The following is an 18,444-nucleotide window of genomic DNA, read 5'->3' on the forward strand; positions in this document are numbered from 1 at the left end:
ATTATCGCAGCAGCTTCCTAATTCTCTATTTGTCTTCTTTAGACCAGGGGTTGGCAAATTACAGCCAGTGGCTTTAACATTTTTTAAAGGATTATTAAGAATGGCTTTTAAAGGGTTATTAAAAGAGCCAATGAAATTGAGCACGGAGCTGTTAGGTTAACTTGCTCAAGGTCTCACACTTAGTAAGTGGTAGAGCTGGGATTTGAAACCAGGCATGTAAAGGGTTATTAAAAGAATGACTTTTACATTTTTAGAAGGTTATTAAAAACAAACAAAAAATTATAATATACAACAAAAACTACAGGTGGCCCTCAAAGCCTAAAATATTTACTATCCGTCCCTTTACAGAGAAGTTTACTGCCTCCTGCTGTAGACCGTTCACCACGCTACTGTCAGAGCATCTTTCTAGCAAACCTGTCCATGCTGCTTTCATGCTTACAAATTCTTTGCATGGCTTCTCATCACTTGAGGATAAGGTCCAGATGCCTTGGCTTTTATCATTTGACATCCACTTATCTCTCTAGCTTCATCTCTTACCATATCCTTGCCCTCATAGAACTGAGCTCTGCCCTTCAGCAGTACACAAATACTTGCTGTTCACAAATGTGCATGGGGCCTTCTGACACACTTTGTCTGGCTAACTCCTGCCCTTCCTTACAGAAAGCGTATCCTCAAAGCCAGGTCAGATGACCCCCTCCATGAACCACATAGTGCCCTATGCATAATACTCTCTCAGCCTTACCATTGTGTATTAAAATTAGCTGTTAGTGTTTCTAGAGTTTGTTATTCATCCTCAAGGGCCTATATTTAAGAATGTGTCTTATTTTCTCCATAATTCTAAGAACATGATAGACACTCAACAAATAAAAACCTGAATGAATAAACAAAGGAATGAATAGTTGGATGCCCGCGATTAGGAGGAAGGTTTTCTTATTTTCAGGAGGCTGTGGTCTGCATGGTTTTTCATAATCTGAATTTCCAGTCTCTAATATGCCATTGTGGCAGAGTTCCAGAGTGATACCTGCTCCTAACTAACCATTTCTGCCTTGCCTGTATGTTCTCCACCAAGGAAGTTTCAGGAAACCCTTAGATTCTGTGACACAACTGTGCAATTTGAAAAGCACTGCTGTAGTGTGTATAAGTCCAGAGAGTAATCTCCTGTCACATCCTATCTCCCATCACATCCAGGCCAATAGAGAAATCATCAGGCTCATCATCACAGGTAACATTTATAGAGCACTTACAATGGGCTTCAGGTGTTCATTTATCCTCACAAGAACCCTTTGAAGTTACCATCCCAATTTTACAGATATTGGAGTTGAAGCACGGAGATATTAGATTAACTTGCTCAAAGTCTCACACTTAAAAAGTAATGGAGCTGGGGCCAGGCACGGTGGCTCACGCCTGTAATCCCAGCACTTTGGGAGTCTGAGGCAGGCAGATCACAAGGTCAAGAGATCGAGTCCATCCTGGCCTACCTGGTGAAACCCCGTCTCTACTACAAATACAAAAATTAGCTGGGCATGGTGGTGCATGCCTGTAGTCCCAGCTACTTGGGAGGCTGAGACAGGAGAATCACTTAAACCCGGGAGGTGGAGGTTGCACCACTGCACTCCTGGGTGACACAGCAAGACTCCATCTCAAAAAAAAAAAAGCAATGGAGCTTGGATTTGAATCCAAGGCAGTCTGGCTTTTGGAACTATTTCTTGTTATTGATTATAACTTTAGTTGAATACAGGGACTTGCCACTGTTTTATAAGAAGGCCACTGGGGTTGACTAGACCCAGCATAAATTAACATTCAATATTCCAGCCAAGTGGCTTCCAGCTCATGAGGCTTTTGTTTTTATTTTGGCATAACTGCTTTAAAGATAGCCTTTTCTTCTGATAGCTCTACCTTTATATATACACATGTATATGCAAATATGCACTACATTAGGCACTCAATAAACATTACAATTGCTACATTTGTGTGTGTCTGTGACTGCGTATGTTTACAGTGTTGATGGCTCAGGCACATGTGTGGTTAGAGACCTAGACCACAGACAATATGAAGCTAAACTGTTCCTCGCTTTCAGTCATTCTATATAAACACCGAGCACACATTTGGAGATGAGACTCAGGTAAAAGCTAACTCCAATCTGCTTTTGGATGGAGCATAACACCCCTAGCCAAAGAATCTGGTAAATTATCCTTCTCTACATCTAATACCAGGAGGCTCATGTAATATGGACAAATATATGTTCAGTATTCCTACGTCTGAATCCAGTTCTAGAAACAATACCTGGAAGGGCAGTGCTGACTTCCTTATAGAAAAGAAAAGCCAGATTCTGCAAAATTGGCACTGCAGGTTGGATTGCCAAATTAGGAAAAATTACTGGATGAGGATTGATCTTCCCCCCAAGAAAGACCTAAATACTGCTGATAGCATCACACTGTCAGGGAAGGCCTTGCTTACCACTTAACACTATTGGACCAGAAGTAACCCAATATCACAGATTCCTCATAGCTCAGCTGATAAGCTTTTAGGTAAGACTTTCTTTTCTTTTCAAAAGGAATGCAAGTGAAGTAAAGAATAATACAAAACTAGATGCTTGAAGAAAATACTTATTTCTTCCTATGGGTGGGAGGTCACTCCCAAGTGATACTCCACTTAACATGGAATCCTAGGGAAATGGCTAAGTCTAAGGAGTTTCAGCCTTTTAATCCTTAAGCCTGTTCTGTTTTCCTTCTATTCTGGGCCTAGGTGTTCCCAGCTTATCCTCCCCACCCCCTTCAGCCAGAGGAGCAACCTGATGACACATCAGTTAACACAAAGGGCAGCCCACGGTGGTAGGAGACAGTAAGGCTGGAATCAGAGCAACTTTGGCACAAATCTCAGTTCTGCCATTTAGTATTGTGAGTCTACTTTTATCTCTCTGAACCTTGGTTTTCTTATTAGTTAAATTAAAATGATACTAATACAATCAGGCACTTTTATTCTGCCCTTCGGACTAGCAGGAGTGCAAAGAACAGAAATAATATCTGTAACGTGCCTGATACACAATGGATACTCATTTGTCAGTATGCAAAATCGTTGTCATTTAGACATGGGGCCATTGTATCACACTGTCTTCCAGGACATCTCAAACTAAGAAGCTTCACGCTTATTTGAGGACCATCTAGGTAGTTGTTCAAAGAGTTGGGTTAGCAAGGTTTCTAGGAAAACCGCATGATGGAGAATTATCTGCCTAAATCCAGGCATCATGAGGGGATGTTGATATTCTACTGACATTCTTTGCTATCATCTCTGAGCTGATAGGAAAGTGAAATCTATAGCCTATAAATGATTGTATTTCCCAGAAAGCTTTGTACAGTGTTCCAAAGTGGTGTTGGATAGGAGATGAATTAAGGCATATTTGGAAGTCTTTAACTTGGGCAACACAGAGTTTCAGCAGATGGAAACTTCTCAGAATGGAAGTGAGGATCAGATGGGAAATTCCTCCAGGGTCAATTTCAGAAACATAGTTGTGAATAATCCTCTATGTAAAAGTCATAAGCACATGAAATACAGTTTCCAAGTTTGCAGATAATATAAAAACTAGAAGCAGGGAAGATAGGGAAGGAAAAATAAGCCCATTTCAGTTTGGTTTGGCTTGTTTCCCTTATAGAGCTAAAGGAAATGGAGATGACAAATGTTTTTCTCAGTTGAAAAGTATAAGAATAGCAAGCCAGAGAAAAAAGAACCATCCCAGTAAATACATAAGCCTCAGCAAAAGAAAAGTATTGAGTGTCAACACAGTGGTCACAGAAATGACCATCATGAATCATGCAGGTGAAGAGCACTGGAGGATAGTAGACAACCAGTGGCAACCAGACAGCACTAGTGAGGCTTCGAGTCAGGCACAGTCTATTCCCTGAAATGCTAGGGGATCTCCAGAGATCCCCCTAGCAGTTAGTTTACTCTTCCTGGAAGAGTGGTCCTAGCACATGGCAGAGTTCCAGAAAAGTGGTTAACTGTTTTGGTATAAATAAGGATGTCACTGAGATAAACCAGAAATGAAAATTTTTCCATGTTATATGCCAGAACTCAGCAAACTTTTCTAGTAAAGGGCCAAATAGTAAACATTTTAGGATTTGCAGGCATCAGGAGTAAGGAATGACCTTTGACTATTCTTAAACTGACTATGTTCAGCTCTGCCATTATCGTGTGAGAGCAGCCGTAGATAATACTTCAATCCATATGGTAGTGTTCCAATACAACTTTATTTATAATAAAAGCAAGTGGTAATTGGCTGCAGTTTGAGGACCCCTATCCCAAGTGGATAGGAAATCCAGTCAGTCATTTCATGCAGAGGTTTGTAATTTGAAATGAGTTACCTAGCAAGCAGATAAAATACACATATTAGCAAATTCAAGACTCTGTGAACTTCTGAAAGAGAAGGAAGTTAAAGGGTCTGGCAAAAAGAAGAAGACCAGGGTTAAGAATGTGTGGTCAGGTGGCCTTTCCCGTTCCAAAAATATTTTCTATACTTCCATCTGAGCAAATCATGAAGCTTCTGGCATTAAATAACTTTTAGTTGGCAATTGCATTAAAAACAGTAAAGGTTAAAAAAAGTTGCCCTAGCCAAATGGTGATATGAAACTCTTCATGAACCTCAAATCTGTTGCCCAAAATTTTTGTACAAAATAAAATTCCCCCTTGCAAGCCTCTGGGCTACTATAATTTTTGGTTTCAGAAAAATAATCCTGCTCATGGAGGAATTCTCACAGCATTCCTTTTGCCTCCCATTTGAAAGTATCTAAAATCCAGAATATTTTTTAGTGATTGTCCATTTCCCAAAGTAACTACAAATCTTGACGTTAATTACACCCCCACTGAAAATGAGGCCAAACCATATGCCTGCCAACTAGGCCCCAATCGATTCCTGGATGCTGTCAGTTTAAGAACAATCAAAGGTCATTCCTTACTCCTGATCCCACCATGTACTAGCTGAGCAGATTGCTTCTGTGACCTTTTGCCTTCTCTCTAAAATGGAAAAATAACATAAATCTAGTAACATGGTAGTAAGAATTCAATAATATAAAGCTTATACATTTGCCTATAAATACTAGCACCCACTCCCACTTTGTGGTAGATTCCATTATCCTAATCTAAGGAATCCCTAAGCAGAAAAACACTCATTTTAGGATAAGGAAAAGACCTCACCATCGGGTCCTATAAATAGGAATTTGGGGCTAAGGTTCTTTGTACAAACTTTGCTTACTTGCTCCTGAGTTCACTGTTTTCCGGCTCTAACTGTTTTGCTCTTGTTTGTATTCCTTTCTGAAATTGCAGAATTCTGGCTTTTTTTTTTCTTTCTAGTGTTCTAAAATTTCAGTATTTGGTTGATGGTGTTAATACAGTTATGGAAATAACGAGTTGTCCTTATTCAGAGATTCCTGAGTCAAGAATAGCATTAAGGTAGTTGCCAACCCAACATGCCACGTGGCCTCAGTTCTCTGCTCCTCTTTTCTGCTCCCTGGTCCCATGCACAGCAAACCCCTTGCTCCCTTTCTATACACCCGATTTATGTTTTTTTCATTGAAATCTCTGTATTTCTCATTTCCCCATGTCTTCACAACATCTAGAATTTATGAGCCCTGGCATGAAGAGTGAATGGTAATGATCATGGCGATGTTAACTGTGACAAAATCATAATCATCTACATTTCTTTGGTTTTTCCTACATGCCAGGCACTTTTCTGTGTCCTTTAAATACATTAGCTTATACAGAATTCTCACAACAACCCTAGGTAGGTACTATCATTCTCATTTTATACATGAGGAAACTGTCACTGAGAAGTTAAGTAAATTACTTGCCCAAGGCTACAGAGCTAAGTGGCAGAGCAGGGATTTGATCCCATCATTAATGGCTCCGGAGTCTGTTCTCTCAACCGCCGTCTGCTATGCTATACTGTGGATATGATCATTTTCAGCCCCGCTGCTTTGAAGGTAACCAAATGAGTATTCATTGTGTGTTTATTTAGTGTGCCAGCCCTATGCTGAATACTGAAGACAGAACTATGGATGAGATAATAATTTACAGTCTCACTGAAGAAATGAGACCGTTGATTGAAACACTTTGTAGTGGAGTTTTAACAACTAGATCAGGAAGTGGACAGATTCTTGTGTAGTATAGCAGCATGAGAAAATAGAACTAGAACTTGTTCTTAAGGGAGGGGGAAGAGGAGGAGCCCGTCTTTAGCCCCAAGCTAATGACAAGGAGAGTCAAAGAGGCCATCTTGACTAGAGTGACAAGTTTGTATTGGGATGTGGGGCAGATAAGTTTGAAAAGATGAAGAAGCTACTGCTCTACAGAGAAAGGATACATCCATAATTTCTAGCTTCCAGCCCTGTGTTGAGACCTAAAATAGGTTTAGGAAAGCGTACGAGTCAGAATAAGAGGCCTGAGGTGGCACAATAACATATCCCAGATAGTAGATGGACATTTCTCCACCCACAACCTAAATATTTTGTCTGACAACTAGAAATTCCAAGAAGGTTACTCAGGTTATGTGTACCATTAAAAAAAAAAAATCGTTTATTAGCTTTATCTGGTGTTTAAACTGAGACCTTTTACTTGGAAAACAGTAAGAATGAGTTTATATACTCTTCTATGAGATCTTCACAAGAACACTCTTGAGGTCAGTATTAACCTGAATTTATAGAAGAAACTTAAAGCCTCACACAATCGAATGACTTGCCCAAGACCACCACGTGACTCTAGACTGGAGTGCGAGTCTATTGGCTCCAATTTGGGAAGTCTTCCCCTCCACAAGGCAGCTCCTCATAGCTGGGCGTGGAGATCAATTTGAGAAGTAGGTTCACACAAGACAGTGGTGTTTACAGTTCAGCCAAAGATCCAGAGGACCCCATGATGCCAGCCTACTCACAGAACTTCTAGAGACTTTTCCTTTATATACCCGGAGTTGCCTTTATTTCAAATAAGAGCTCTTAAGCACAGAGGAGATGATTTAGCCTGAAAGAGATTATACTTGGTCAAAACGGCCTGTGAGCATGTTGTCCATATCTTATTCTCATGCATGACAAGGATTTTTACTTGTGTACAAAAACAATTTCTTGCACCCTCTCAGCTGGTCCTTAATTTGTAGGATGCTTGCGAAGGCGTATTGTCACATAGAAGCTTACAAATGAAGGCCCCCAGAAAAACAAAACTGCTTCTTCATTTTCTGGCTAAAAATAGGGTCAAATAAGTAAAGTAGTAAGTTTTAGGCTAGAAAACTGAAAAGGAAGTGGGGTACAGGTCTGGGAGGAAGGCAGGGAGTATTGATATACCTATCATGACCAAATTACCACTTGCTGTGTAGGTCTTAATTGTACCCATTCTATGTCCCCACATCCTCTGATTCCATAAATTCCAAAACAGCTCCAAAGGAATCCTATTGGTTTTGTTTGGAAAGCAGCCCTATGTGTCTCTGACTGCTTATTCTAAAGCAAGCCTATCAAATTTGGAAACTAAATATAAGCTGACAGAAATAAGCTACCAGCAAATTGAGCTAAATTAATAGAGTAGACTCCTGAAATACGAAGAAAATATTTTTTTCCAGGAATCTTTCTCTCTAGTTGCCAGGCTAGGTAAACTGAAGCAAGCCTCCGTCTCTGCAGCAAGCCCTTTCCTTTGCCTGGTGGTGCTTCCCAGAGAGCCCTGCGTGGGACCCCCTTCCGGAACTACTGCTCCGCCTAGTGGCAGCCTTCAAGCCTTCATCTACCAATTTTATGGGTGTATTGTATGTATAATAATAGGAGTGAAATCCTCCCCTATCCCTGAAAGGACTTATGCCTTAGTGCATTATAAGAGAAAGGGAAATAACATCCAAATGGGCCAAATGTACAAAGAACACACCGTGGGCAGCTTTCTAATTACAAGAAGAAAGCATGACTAAACAATTAAGTCTTATGGTGGTCCCAAAGGAATTATAGGGTGGGGGAAAAAAGTGCTGGACCAAAAACAAGAAATTCTACTTCAAATCCTGACTCTGCCCCCAAATAACTATGTACCCTTGAGCTAGACAGTTCCATTTTATAAATATAAGTCACTTTTGTAAGTATACACAATAAGTGAGAAATTCAGGCTTTCTCCCATGTAGATTTTGTCTTAAGACAATATTTAAGACTGTTTTTATGAAAGTGAATACTACAGTGTCTCTATCTTTGTATACATTGTTTATGGAATAGTAGACTATACAAATGTTAAATCTCATGATCTACACGTCACCCTTTCCATTGCCGCTATTCCTGTTCTAGTTCAAATCCTTAAAACTCTGTGCCCTCTGTGACGGATCACCTCCCTTACTTTCACCAGCCTTGTAGGAATTCTTTTCCAGGCTTCAGACATGGGCAGAAAGCATGGTGGCTTACTCAGTGCCTGGAGAAACCGGTATAACTACAAAAACTAACCCCCACGTAAAAATAAATGGGCCAGGGTAGGAGAGGGTTACATCCTCTGCCTGAAATCAGACAGGTGCGGTAGTTGTATGCAAAAAAAAAAAAAAAAAAGATTCTAATATAGAGATCTAATAAGTTGCCTGGGGGAAACTGGCCAATATCATGTGTCCCTCTCACTCCTTCCTCACAATTTCCTCATCCCTCCTCCTCCCTCACAGTTAATTTGCCATTCAGAGTGTACAGCATTACCAAGAAAAGAGTTATCGGAAATACCAAAAGAGGATCTAGAAATTCATTATATACCCCAGTTTAACAATTCCCTCTGATGAGCATGAAAACGTACTTCAATTGGGTTTTAGAAGTTGGTAAACGGAAATAGAAGAAGGTGAAGAGATTTGCCAATGGCCATTACTTAAATCAGAGTAGGACCAAAACAAAGTTCAGAAGAACTATCTTCTAGCCTCCTGCTGTGAGTGTCCAAGAACCCTTTTCTGCAGGGACAAGAGAGATGTTTCCAGTGTCAGGGAGCCAACTACCCTAATGGATTTGGGAACTTAGCATATTTTAATTTCTACCTTTGCCATGTGGTAAAATTGAATAATGATCTACTGAGTTCCATCATTCTCAGTTCTATTGAAACTTGACTAAGCCTACTTTTATTATGATTTAGAATTTTTGTGAAAGCATAAATATTCCTGGGACATCATAAAGATTTAAATCATAAAGTTGATTTTTAATTTTCTAATCTAAAACAGCTTGAACACCTGAAGAGACTTAGCAATGATATTACATTATGTTGCGTCTTGTAAGATTCCTTCAGGAAACAGTCATACGATGATCTGAAATATTGTATGGTTTGCCGAAGATAAGTAAAGTGTATAGTCATCTTTCTCTTAATAGCTTCTTTGAAATAAACTAGCATGTAATTGTTTGAGAAAAAAGCACCTAATGTTTGATGGATGAGTGAATGAATGGGTAGATAAGCTATAACACAATCTCTCAGGGAATGAATGGGTGGATGAGCTATATCACAAGCTCTCAGAGGCTTCCTTTCATCCCTCACAATGTTTCAGCTCTAGTTCAATGCCACAAAACTTGAGTGTCTCCAATAATAGTGGTGATGGTCTGGAATAGCACTAAATCAAGCACAAATCATCCAGAAACTTCCCTTTAACTAAGGTATCTATTTCATTCCCCATTTTACTAGAGCTGCCCATATATAACTTGATTGATTGATGGAAGCCTTACTTCTACTTCCTGCCTTTCCTCTGACAGTAAAGGAGGTAAGAATAAGCAATGCAGTAGGCCCAAGGCTAAAAGCCGAGCTGAGGAGATCTCATTCACTGCCAGACTGTCACCCACCTCAGAATAATTGACAGCTGATTAGAAGTGGTGCTGAACTGCAAATATCATAGAGCCTGGAGAGACCCGGCAAGGGAAATAGTGAGGAAAGAATTGTATAGTGGGAGAGTGTTGCTGGAGCAGATCTGACTTCCAGGCTTAATCTTACCACAGAGTCTTATGGGTTCTCCCGACCTTTCTGTTTCCCCACCCTCTCACTTTCTTGAAAAACAACCCCTATTAACTGCTTACCTCCTAGGGATGGATGCTAGCATAATATTGGGTGAACAGTTTTTTTGAAGCTTTTGAAACTAGGGAGGTTAAAAAATCACAAAGCTAGAAATGACTGGCTTCAGGATCCCCAAAACTGGCTGTTGAGCCATTTCTTTGCTGTCAAATGAACTGTCAACCTAAAGCACCTGCCAGGTCTAGGCACCGGATCTCTGAGCTTCTCCACTGTTCCCCCAACCCTTCTAGATTCCCTCCTCCACATACACATTCCAGTTATCAGCCAGCCTCACTAAGTCACCAAGACATCAGGTTCAAGTCATCATTATTAATTAAGCTGGCATGATGTTACATGTACTTTCTAGAAATGACATAAATCTAGAAGAGAAAAAGCAGACTTGGATGGAGTGGGTTTGAAGCTCACTGTAGGCACTCACAGTTTGATTCTTTTAAGTCTTTTCAGATTAAAAAAAAAAAAAGTCTAAAGTAGACTCTGATTATTCTGGAATTTTCTCTCCATGACCTTGAAGGGCAAGTTTTGACTTTTTCTACTGGGAACCTACTCTACAGAGAGTCCCCTGTAGCAGTGGGGAAAATAAAAGCAATAAATAAGACCTGAAGAGGATCATATGAACCCAGGAGTTCAAGACAGCCTGGGCAACTTGGCAAGACCCTATCTCTACACAAAATTTAAAAATTAGCTGGGAATGGTAGTGCATGCCTGTGGTCTCAGCTACACAGGAGGCAGAGGTGGGAGGACTGCTTGGACCCAGGAGTTCAAGACTGCAGTGAGCTGTGTTTGTGCCTCTGCACTCCTGGGTGACAGAGCAAGACCGTGTCTCAAAAAAAAAAAAAAAAAAAAAACCTAGGTTTTGTGCCTTATAATATTTATAACTAAATAAAGACAATAGATGTATATATGACTACACTGGGGCTGTGACACATAGAATTTCCTTCAAATATATGTGTAAGATCCTCTCATCAGTATGCAATTCTTGGCTTTTTCTCTCCTACCTGCAAACCTGAACAGATGTCTGTCTGGTTGTTTGTTTTTTGTTTGTTTGTTTTGAGACAGAGTCATGCTCTGTGTCCCAAGCTAGAGTACAGTGGGGCAAGTTCAGCTCACTACAACCTCTGCCCCCCATGTTCAAGTGATTCTCTCACCTCAGCCTCCCAAGTAGCTGGGATTATAGGCATATACCCCCATGCCCAGATAATTTTATTTTTTTGTAGTTTTAGTAGAGATGGAGCTTTGCCATGTTGGCCAGGCTGGTCTTGAACTCCTGGCCTCAGGTGATTTGCCTGCCTCAGCCTCCCAAAGTGCTGGGATTACAGGCATGAGACACAGTGTCTGCCCAAGATATCTTTCTTCATCTCTGGAAGCCCTACGTTCTTTCAATCATCCAACCAAGCTCCACTTCTCTTTGTAACTTTGCTTTTTCCTTAATGAGCCTTCCCCAAATCTATCTGTGCCATTTGTTCTAGCATCCCCCCTCCCCCTAGACATCTGTGTGTGTTATATGTATTTGGTGCACATATGTTGTCTGGTCCAGCTGGTAGCATTTAGATCAAGTAATCCACAGGCTGCAAAAGCAATGAGAAACCTCCTTATTTGAGATCACTACCACAGTCACATTAATCAAAGAGGCAAGAGAGCCCAGGTTCTTGATTGTCCTTGTAGCTGGTTTGTCTCTGTTGTTAAAACAGGGTTCTGCATACATCCTGAGGTTCCTTCCTGCCTTACCAATATTGAATGCCAAAAAGGAGTCAACTGACTTGACCAGGTCTATATTTCTTTTCTGTTGCTCCAGGATTCTTCTACAGCCAGATGATTCCTTACAGATCTTGGCACCAGTGGAAGCAGATGTGGGTTTCTACACTTGCAATGCCACCAATGCCTTGGGATACGATTCTGTCTCCATTGCCGTCACATTAGCAGGTAACCCGAAAATCCCTGTTCTGTTCATTTCATAAACTTTTATTAAATGAGTGCCTACAGTGTGTCAAACGGGCCCAGAGATGCATAGATAAAGGAGACTGAGATTCCATCTTCAGGGAGTCTGTAATCTATAATTACAATGGCAGTGTAGTATGAGGTAGAATGAAGTGCTATAACTGATAACCAAATAGTATGCAAGGACAGTACATTCCCGCCAGGAGGTCTTAGAGTTGCAGTGAGTGGAATTTTGATAAGAGACAGGGATATTTCATGCAGAAGGAATAATGTGAGCAAAGGTGATGTGTGCAAATAAGTAGCATGTTGGAACATGAATTGTGAATTATGATCATTGAAGACTCTTTTGGATCCTGTCATCTCCTTGTTCCACCTGTTGCAAGAAAGACTACAACCCTTAAGTAATTGGAATTCTGTGGTCATGGCTTGAAGCAGGAGTGTTCCCCAGAACTTCTCTCTGATTCTGCTTTATTTCAACCTCTTGCTCTAACGCACTGCCAACACTTCCCCTTTATCCATTGAGGTTAGACTATACATTCTGCACATGGTGACTTAAGAACATTGCAACTCAGAGTACAATGTCTCCCAAAGTTGTGGTCTTGTAGTAAAAGACATGTAGAGCTTTTATAAAACCTCTTTGCATAGGACAAACCCATGCCTTTGAAACTGAAAGAGAACTTAGATACCAGCTGGACCAGGGCCCTTGTTTCTCAGAGGCCAGGCAACCCGAGGTCACACAGCTGCTCCGCTAGTGGCAGGGGAAGAAGGGAACTGGAGTCGCCTAACTCCCAGCTAATTGTTCTCCCTGCTTTCCCACTGATCTGAGAAAATAGGATCCTTCCTCTCAGATCTGGGCCATCCAGTCTTTGTGGCTGTGTTGCATGTGTTTGTATTTATTCTTTTCAATTGCTACTCTCATCAGATGATTCAGTAGATGCTAGAAAAGCCAACATCACCCCACACTGACTTCATCTGTCCCTGCCGGGATTATGTTGTCACACTGTACTCCAGTCACACATGCTACCCCCTTGCATATCTGTTTAGCAACAGTATGTATGCCCCCATGACTTCAGGCGGGTCTGGGAAGGGACCCTTAGCAGGCAGCTTTGCGGGGAAGATCAAAGTCAACAATGAAGAAGGCAAGTTAAGGAGCCCTGGGCCGGATTAAAGACTGATATTATTAATGCCTATTTTTTGTGAATAAAACATTTGCTTTTCTTCTAATGTATTCCAGTTGCAATCTTTATTCCCCTCTTTATACAGACTCCAGATGCTCAGCACCAATCTTGTTAAATCTCTTCTGCTATCCACCTTCCAACCTGCTTTAGCAAGGGCACCGCTGACATCTTTCCAGTTGCTCGCAGATAGTGGCTCTTACAGGATTAATTCTCTTGTTTATATTAATCTAGATACAGTTCAGCTCTATCACAGACTAAATACCCTTTGTTCACCCGAGTTTAATACGACTAATAGAAACCTGTCTGGAATTAAGCAAGGCAATTGTAACATCAGGCTTGCCTTCAGCTCTTTGAAGAGGGGTTATTGGAGGCTGCCAACAAGTTCAAAGCCGGGGAAGAGAGACAGCGGCCAAAGAGGCACCAAGGAAGGGGAGGAGAGGGGCTGCCTGGTGAAGTATGACTACAGACACCACACCCAGGGCATAGGGAGCTGCATCCTTACACCTTAGCTGCCAGGGTTTGTTTAGGTCTGCTGGAAAATCTAGCAAGCAGTCCCTCTAAAAATAAAGGCTCAAAATGTGCATTGCCTTATGACTGCATTTGCACCCTTACCTGAGCTTATCATCCACACCTGTGCCAATGTCTGCACTCACAGTGTTAGGTGGTTCACCAGCTCCTGTTGTGAGCAACAAATAAAACCTGCATTTCGTGCTCCCTGATGCTTACAGAGAAGTGAAGGCAAGCGATGGATAACTGGCTATCTAGAATTGGGAGATAATAACAATTTACTTCAAATGCATGCATGGAGATCCTGCTTAGTAGTTATAAGGTATAATCTGAACATAACTTAAATTGGAGGGGTGGGGGTGAATGAGTATCAGGCATTTCTAAGTTTGATTACCAGTTATACTGCTTATTAGCTATGTGATCTTGGCCAAAGTATATAACCTCATTGAGTCTCTGTTCTCATCTGTAAAAATTAACATTATTTTACAGGATTGTTGTGAGGTTAAGTAAGATTGCATGTGTGAAAAAGCACTTAACCCAATGCCAGGCACATCGTTCACACGCAATAAATGTAAGCCTCCTTTCTTTTTCTAGCTCTTCTAGAATGAAACAACCTGAAAACAGTTCTAAGATGTGCAAACCATTATCCCAACTCTGCTTCCATGTATCTTTCAGTATGAGTCTTCACTGATATTTTTCAAGTATGAACTTAGAAACTGATTCAGTTCACTTGCTGTCACATCCTCATGGTGAATCTCTGCACTACTGTGTTGTTATGGAAACTGCAGGGGGGTTTTCCTGGACTTCAGTATAAATGTAGGCCAAAGAGGGAAAAAAAAGACTTTGAGCCTCAAGATAATCACGTGTCCCCATGATTTTATAAGGAAAGTATGGACTTGTGTCTTGCCAGTGTGCCTACATTGACCAGATGCAGGGAAATTTGTTCATGATTCACAAAAGCAGGCATAGCATGGCAGTTAAAATCACGGGCTCCAGAGCCTTGGGGTCTAGGTCTGTGTCCTGGCTCTGTCACTTCCTAAGTGTAACCTTGTGCAACGTCTTTATACTTACTGACTCAATTTCTTCATCTGGAAAATGACAGTACCTAATAACAGTACCTGACTCAGTTCTCATGGAGATTAAATGCAATCATTCATAAAAAATGTTTGTAATTGTGGCTGGCACATAGCAGCCACTCAATATTTGTTAGCTATTATTATTATTGAGAGAATAATACATACAACAAAGGCCAACTTATGTTTACAGTGGGAGAGACTCCTTTTCAGGGACCAGAATGCTCACAAACCCTTTGTAGAGCAGCTCTCTCAATGTCTCAGTGTCAGCTAGGGAAGCTAGGATAGCCATCTGGAAAGTACTTGGGGCACCTGGATTCAGAGCAAGGGAGGTGACTTGTGATGAATATTTCACACAGGCCACAGAGAGAGAGGCCTGATGGGCTCTCCCTGGCCCACAGCAAGATGCCTGACATTGAGTTTGCCCCATCCCCTGGATCCAGTGTCTTGCCAATTCTGCCTCTGAGATCCATTTCAGTTCTATTTCTTATTCTGTACACAAGTTTTCTTTGAACATGTAAACACCATTTAGTTTTAGACATAGAATACAGTCAAATCTTCCTTGCTCTGCCATGTCTGGCCTGTAAAATACTGTCTTTTGTGCCTTTTGCTCCTCTCTAAAATCTTCCATTATGTGTTGATTTTATCTTTAAGTCTCAGGGATTTGGGAGTACCTTGCAAGTGTCTCTCAGCATGGAGATGGCCAGTGTTTCCCTCCCTACCTCCCTGGAACAGCCCAGGGAACTCACAGCCATTTAGACCGAATGGCACAAAATTCCTCTTTCTGAATGCACTTAACTGGATGCCTGTTTCACTGCTCCGGGTGTAGATGAAAGTAGCTTAGGAGGGGAGGATTGCAGGGAGGGGATTATAGGAATGTCACCAAAATGTCACACACCTAACACTTTGAAGTATTAATTTGTGTTCAGGAATAAACAGGGCTAGGTAAAGGAGAGTCTCTGATGTGTACAGACATAAACACAGAGATTGGAGAATCATCTTGGCCTGTTAAATTCAGCACTCAGCCATCTTGCTCAGAAATCTCCCAAATCTGAATGGCCTAGGCAAGGTTTTGAAGGAAAGGAAGTAGTTTCCTGGTAAATTGCTTCAGTCTGGATCCGTGGAGTTTAGCTGTACTTACCAATGCAGATAAGGGCCTCTTCAGGTATAGACCATTGGTGAGGTCATCGACAAGAGGGAAACGTTTTTGGTTGTTATTGATTTTATAAGATCACAAAAGAGATACTGTAAGGCCTGCCTGACATCATCAATGGGAAATGAGAATAAAATGAGGGCTGAGGGATGAGTGTATTTTTCATTGAAAGGAGAGGACACAGATGAGCTCATCTGACGTTTTCACAGGAAGGGAGAGACAGAAAATATTTCTCCTTTCCTGGCATGTTTTTTTGCTCTTTATGAGTTGAATAGCTGATACACATTGTGTCTAATAAAGAGATCACAGAAACCTCACTGGGAAAATAAAAATAAAAGGCAGTTTTTTGAAATTCTTCTTCCTCTGTCCCTCCCCATCATGATTTAGTAGTTACAATAAAAGACGAGCAATTGTGTAAGCTTATCATAATGTAAGTCACTTCAAATTGGCATTTCTGAATTTTTCACCCAGCAGCTCTATTAACAAAGGAGGGTTTTACTTCATAAAGAGTTAGACTCACAGAGGACCTTGTCACCAACGCAAAGGCTAACAAAGGAAGATTTACTCCCATGCACTAGATCAAAAGGAAAGGTGGTCCAGGTGCAGTGACTCATGCCTGTAATCCCAGCACTTTGGGAGGCTGAGGCGAGCAGATCACCTGAAGTCAGGAGTTTGAGACCAGCCTGGCCAACATGGCGAAACCCCATCTCTGCTAAAAATATAAATATTAGCCGGGCATGGTGGCAAGCACCTGTAATCCCAGCTACTCGGAAGGCTGAGGCAGGAGAATCGCTTGAACCCAGAAGACAGAGGTTGCAGTGAGCCAAGACCATGCCACTGCACTCCAGCCTGGGCAACAAGAGGAAAACTCCATCTCAGAAAAAAAAAAAAAAAAAGGAAAGGTGGACAGGTTTGACTGTGTTCTCTGGGCCACATGGTAATAGCCATTGACTGATCTAAGCTGACATCAAGGAGATTTCAAAATCTGTTAGAATACTGAATAGCTAAGGCCCTTAAGTTTTTCTCAGTAAGTACAAATGTAGAGCATGCCCATGAAAGACCTCAAACTTTTATAGAACTTAAAACTGATGAGAGTATAGCAGGAGAATCTCACTCAGCTCCCCAGTTGACTAGAGGAAATAAAAAAGAAAGTACAAGTGGTTCAAGTTGGCACATCTCAATCTCAAAAAAGCAATTCCAACATCTGTTCAATGGAACGCAGGAAGGATGGTGGTTGGACAGGTGGTGGGATATACCACATCCTTCGTTAGTGGTTTCTAGAGAGGCTGCAGCATCACATGGCTGTACTAAGTATGGGGTCCCTTGGCTAGGACTCTTGCAGTGGAACATGCAAAGAATTTGTGGCAGAACCACTTCCGGCCTTATTCTACGTAGAAACCATCAACATCAATTAAATAATTAGAAGAGGTAATGGTAGTAACCTGAGCAACCTGACCCACCTGACCCACCGACATTGGCAAAAAATATCTAAATATTGAAAGAGAATGGTAATAGAAACAAGGATATGAGAAGGACGCCATGCAGCCTGGGAATGTCTGGGAAAAGGCAGTCTAAGCCCTACCTACTTCCTCAAGTGCTAAGGGCCCTGTAATATTTATGCTGAAGGCATGCCAACTAAGCAGAGTTTCAAAGGCATAACAGTTCTAATTCCTTCTCATCTTTTATGCAAGGCAATTAATTAGTAGTCACATTGTTGACTCTAAACAAAAACAGGCAAAATTAGGTTAAAACTATTTTTTACCTTTATTGAGATATAATTTACGTATCATAAAATTCTTTGTGAATGTGCAATTTAGAGATTTATTTAGCAAACATATAGTTATGTAACTATTACCAAAAAGTTCTTTACCTTTTTTTAACTTCTAGGTTCGGGGGGTGCATGTCCAGGTTTTTTATACAGGTAAACTCATGTCACAGGGATTTGTTATACAGATTATTTCATTGTGTTATAGCAGAGATAGTGCTGGTGATAGCCAGCATTTATTCAAACTTCCTGCTGTGCAAAGCCATTGTTCTCACAGCTCTGCATGCATCCATTTACTTACTCCTCTCAGACACTGTAGAAGTAGAAAACTGAGGCACAGAGATTAAATAACTTGCCTAGGGGTACTCAGCTACACTATGCAGAGATGAGGTCGGGACACCTAACCTGTAGGCAGCCCCTTCTCCTGCTCCTGCCCAATGCAGGCATCACTAGCTCATCGTGTATTTTTGCTCTTCGGCCCTTATGAATGTAACTCAGAATCCGTGTCTGCACAGTACTCCAGGAAAACTCTATCAGTCATTACATTTGGCTTCAGGATCTCAAACCTATTTGCTGTTTGTGGGCCCTTTCTGAAGCTCTCATGTCATCTCCAAACCTGCCAAATCTGCCCAGCCTGCGGCCCTTGTGTCTGCTGTTGCCCCATTTCTAGTTATCTTCCACAAGTCTCTCTTCTCCCTGAGAATGAACACACATGCACACTTCCTAGCCTAAACTGCCTTAGCCAAACAGAGAATCTATGTCCTTGAAGTACAACTCATTGTTGATAGCTAAGACTAGGGGAAATTATTTTCAAGTATA

The 18,444-nt window shown here is 41.2% G+C and overlaps 1 protein-coding gene across 3 annotated transcripts in view; it reads left to right on the top strand.

Moving 5' to 3' along the window:
• ADAMTSL1 (ADAMTS like 1) overlaps positions 1–18,444 on the top strand; it is a 952,161-nt gene that overhangs the window by 847,011 nt on the left and 86,706 nt on the right. For all 3 annotated transcript variants that reach the window (XM_021927825.2, XM_021927824.2, XM_021927826.2), the window contains one exon: positions 11,807–11,934. In XM_021927825.2, coding sequence (XP_021783517.2) covers positions 11,807–11,934 — 128 coding nt within the window. The remainder of the gene's footprint in view (positions 1–11,806; positions 11,935–18,444) is intronic.

The sequence above is a fragment of the Papio anubis genome, chromosome 13, assembly GCF_008728515.1.
Source record: "Papio anubis isolate 15944 chromosome 13, Panubis1.0, whole genome shotgun sequence".
NCBI lineage: Eukaryota > Metazoa > Chordata > Mammalia > Primates > Cercopithecidae > Papio > Papio anubis.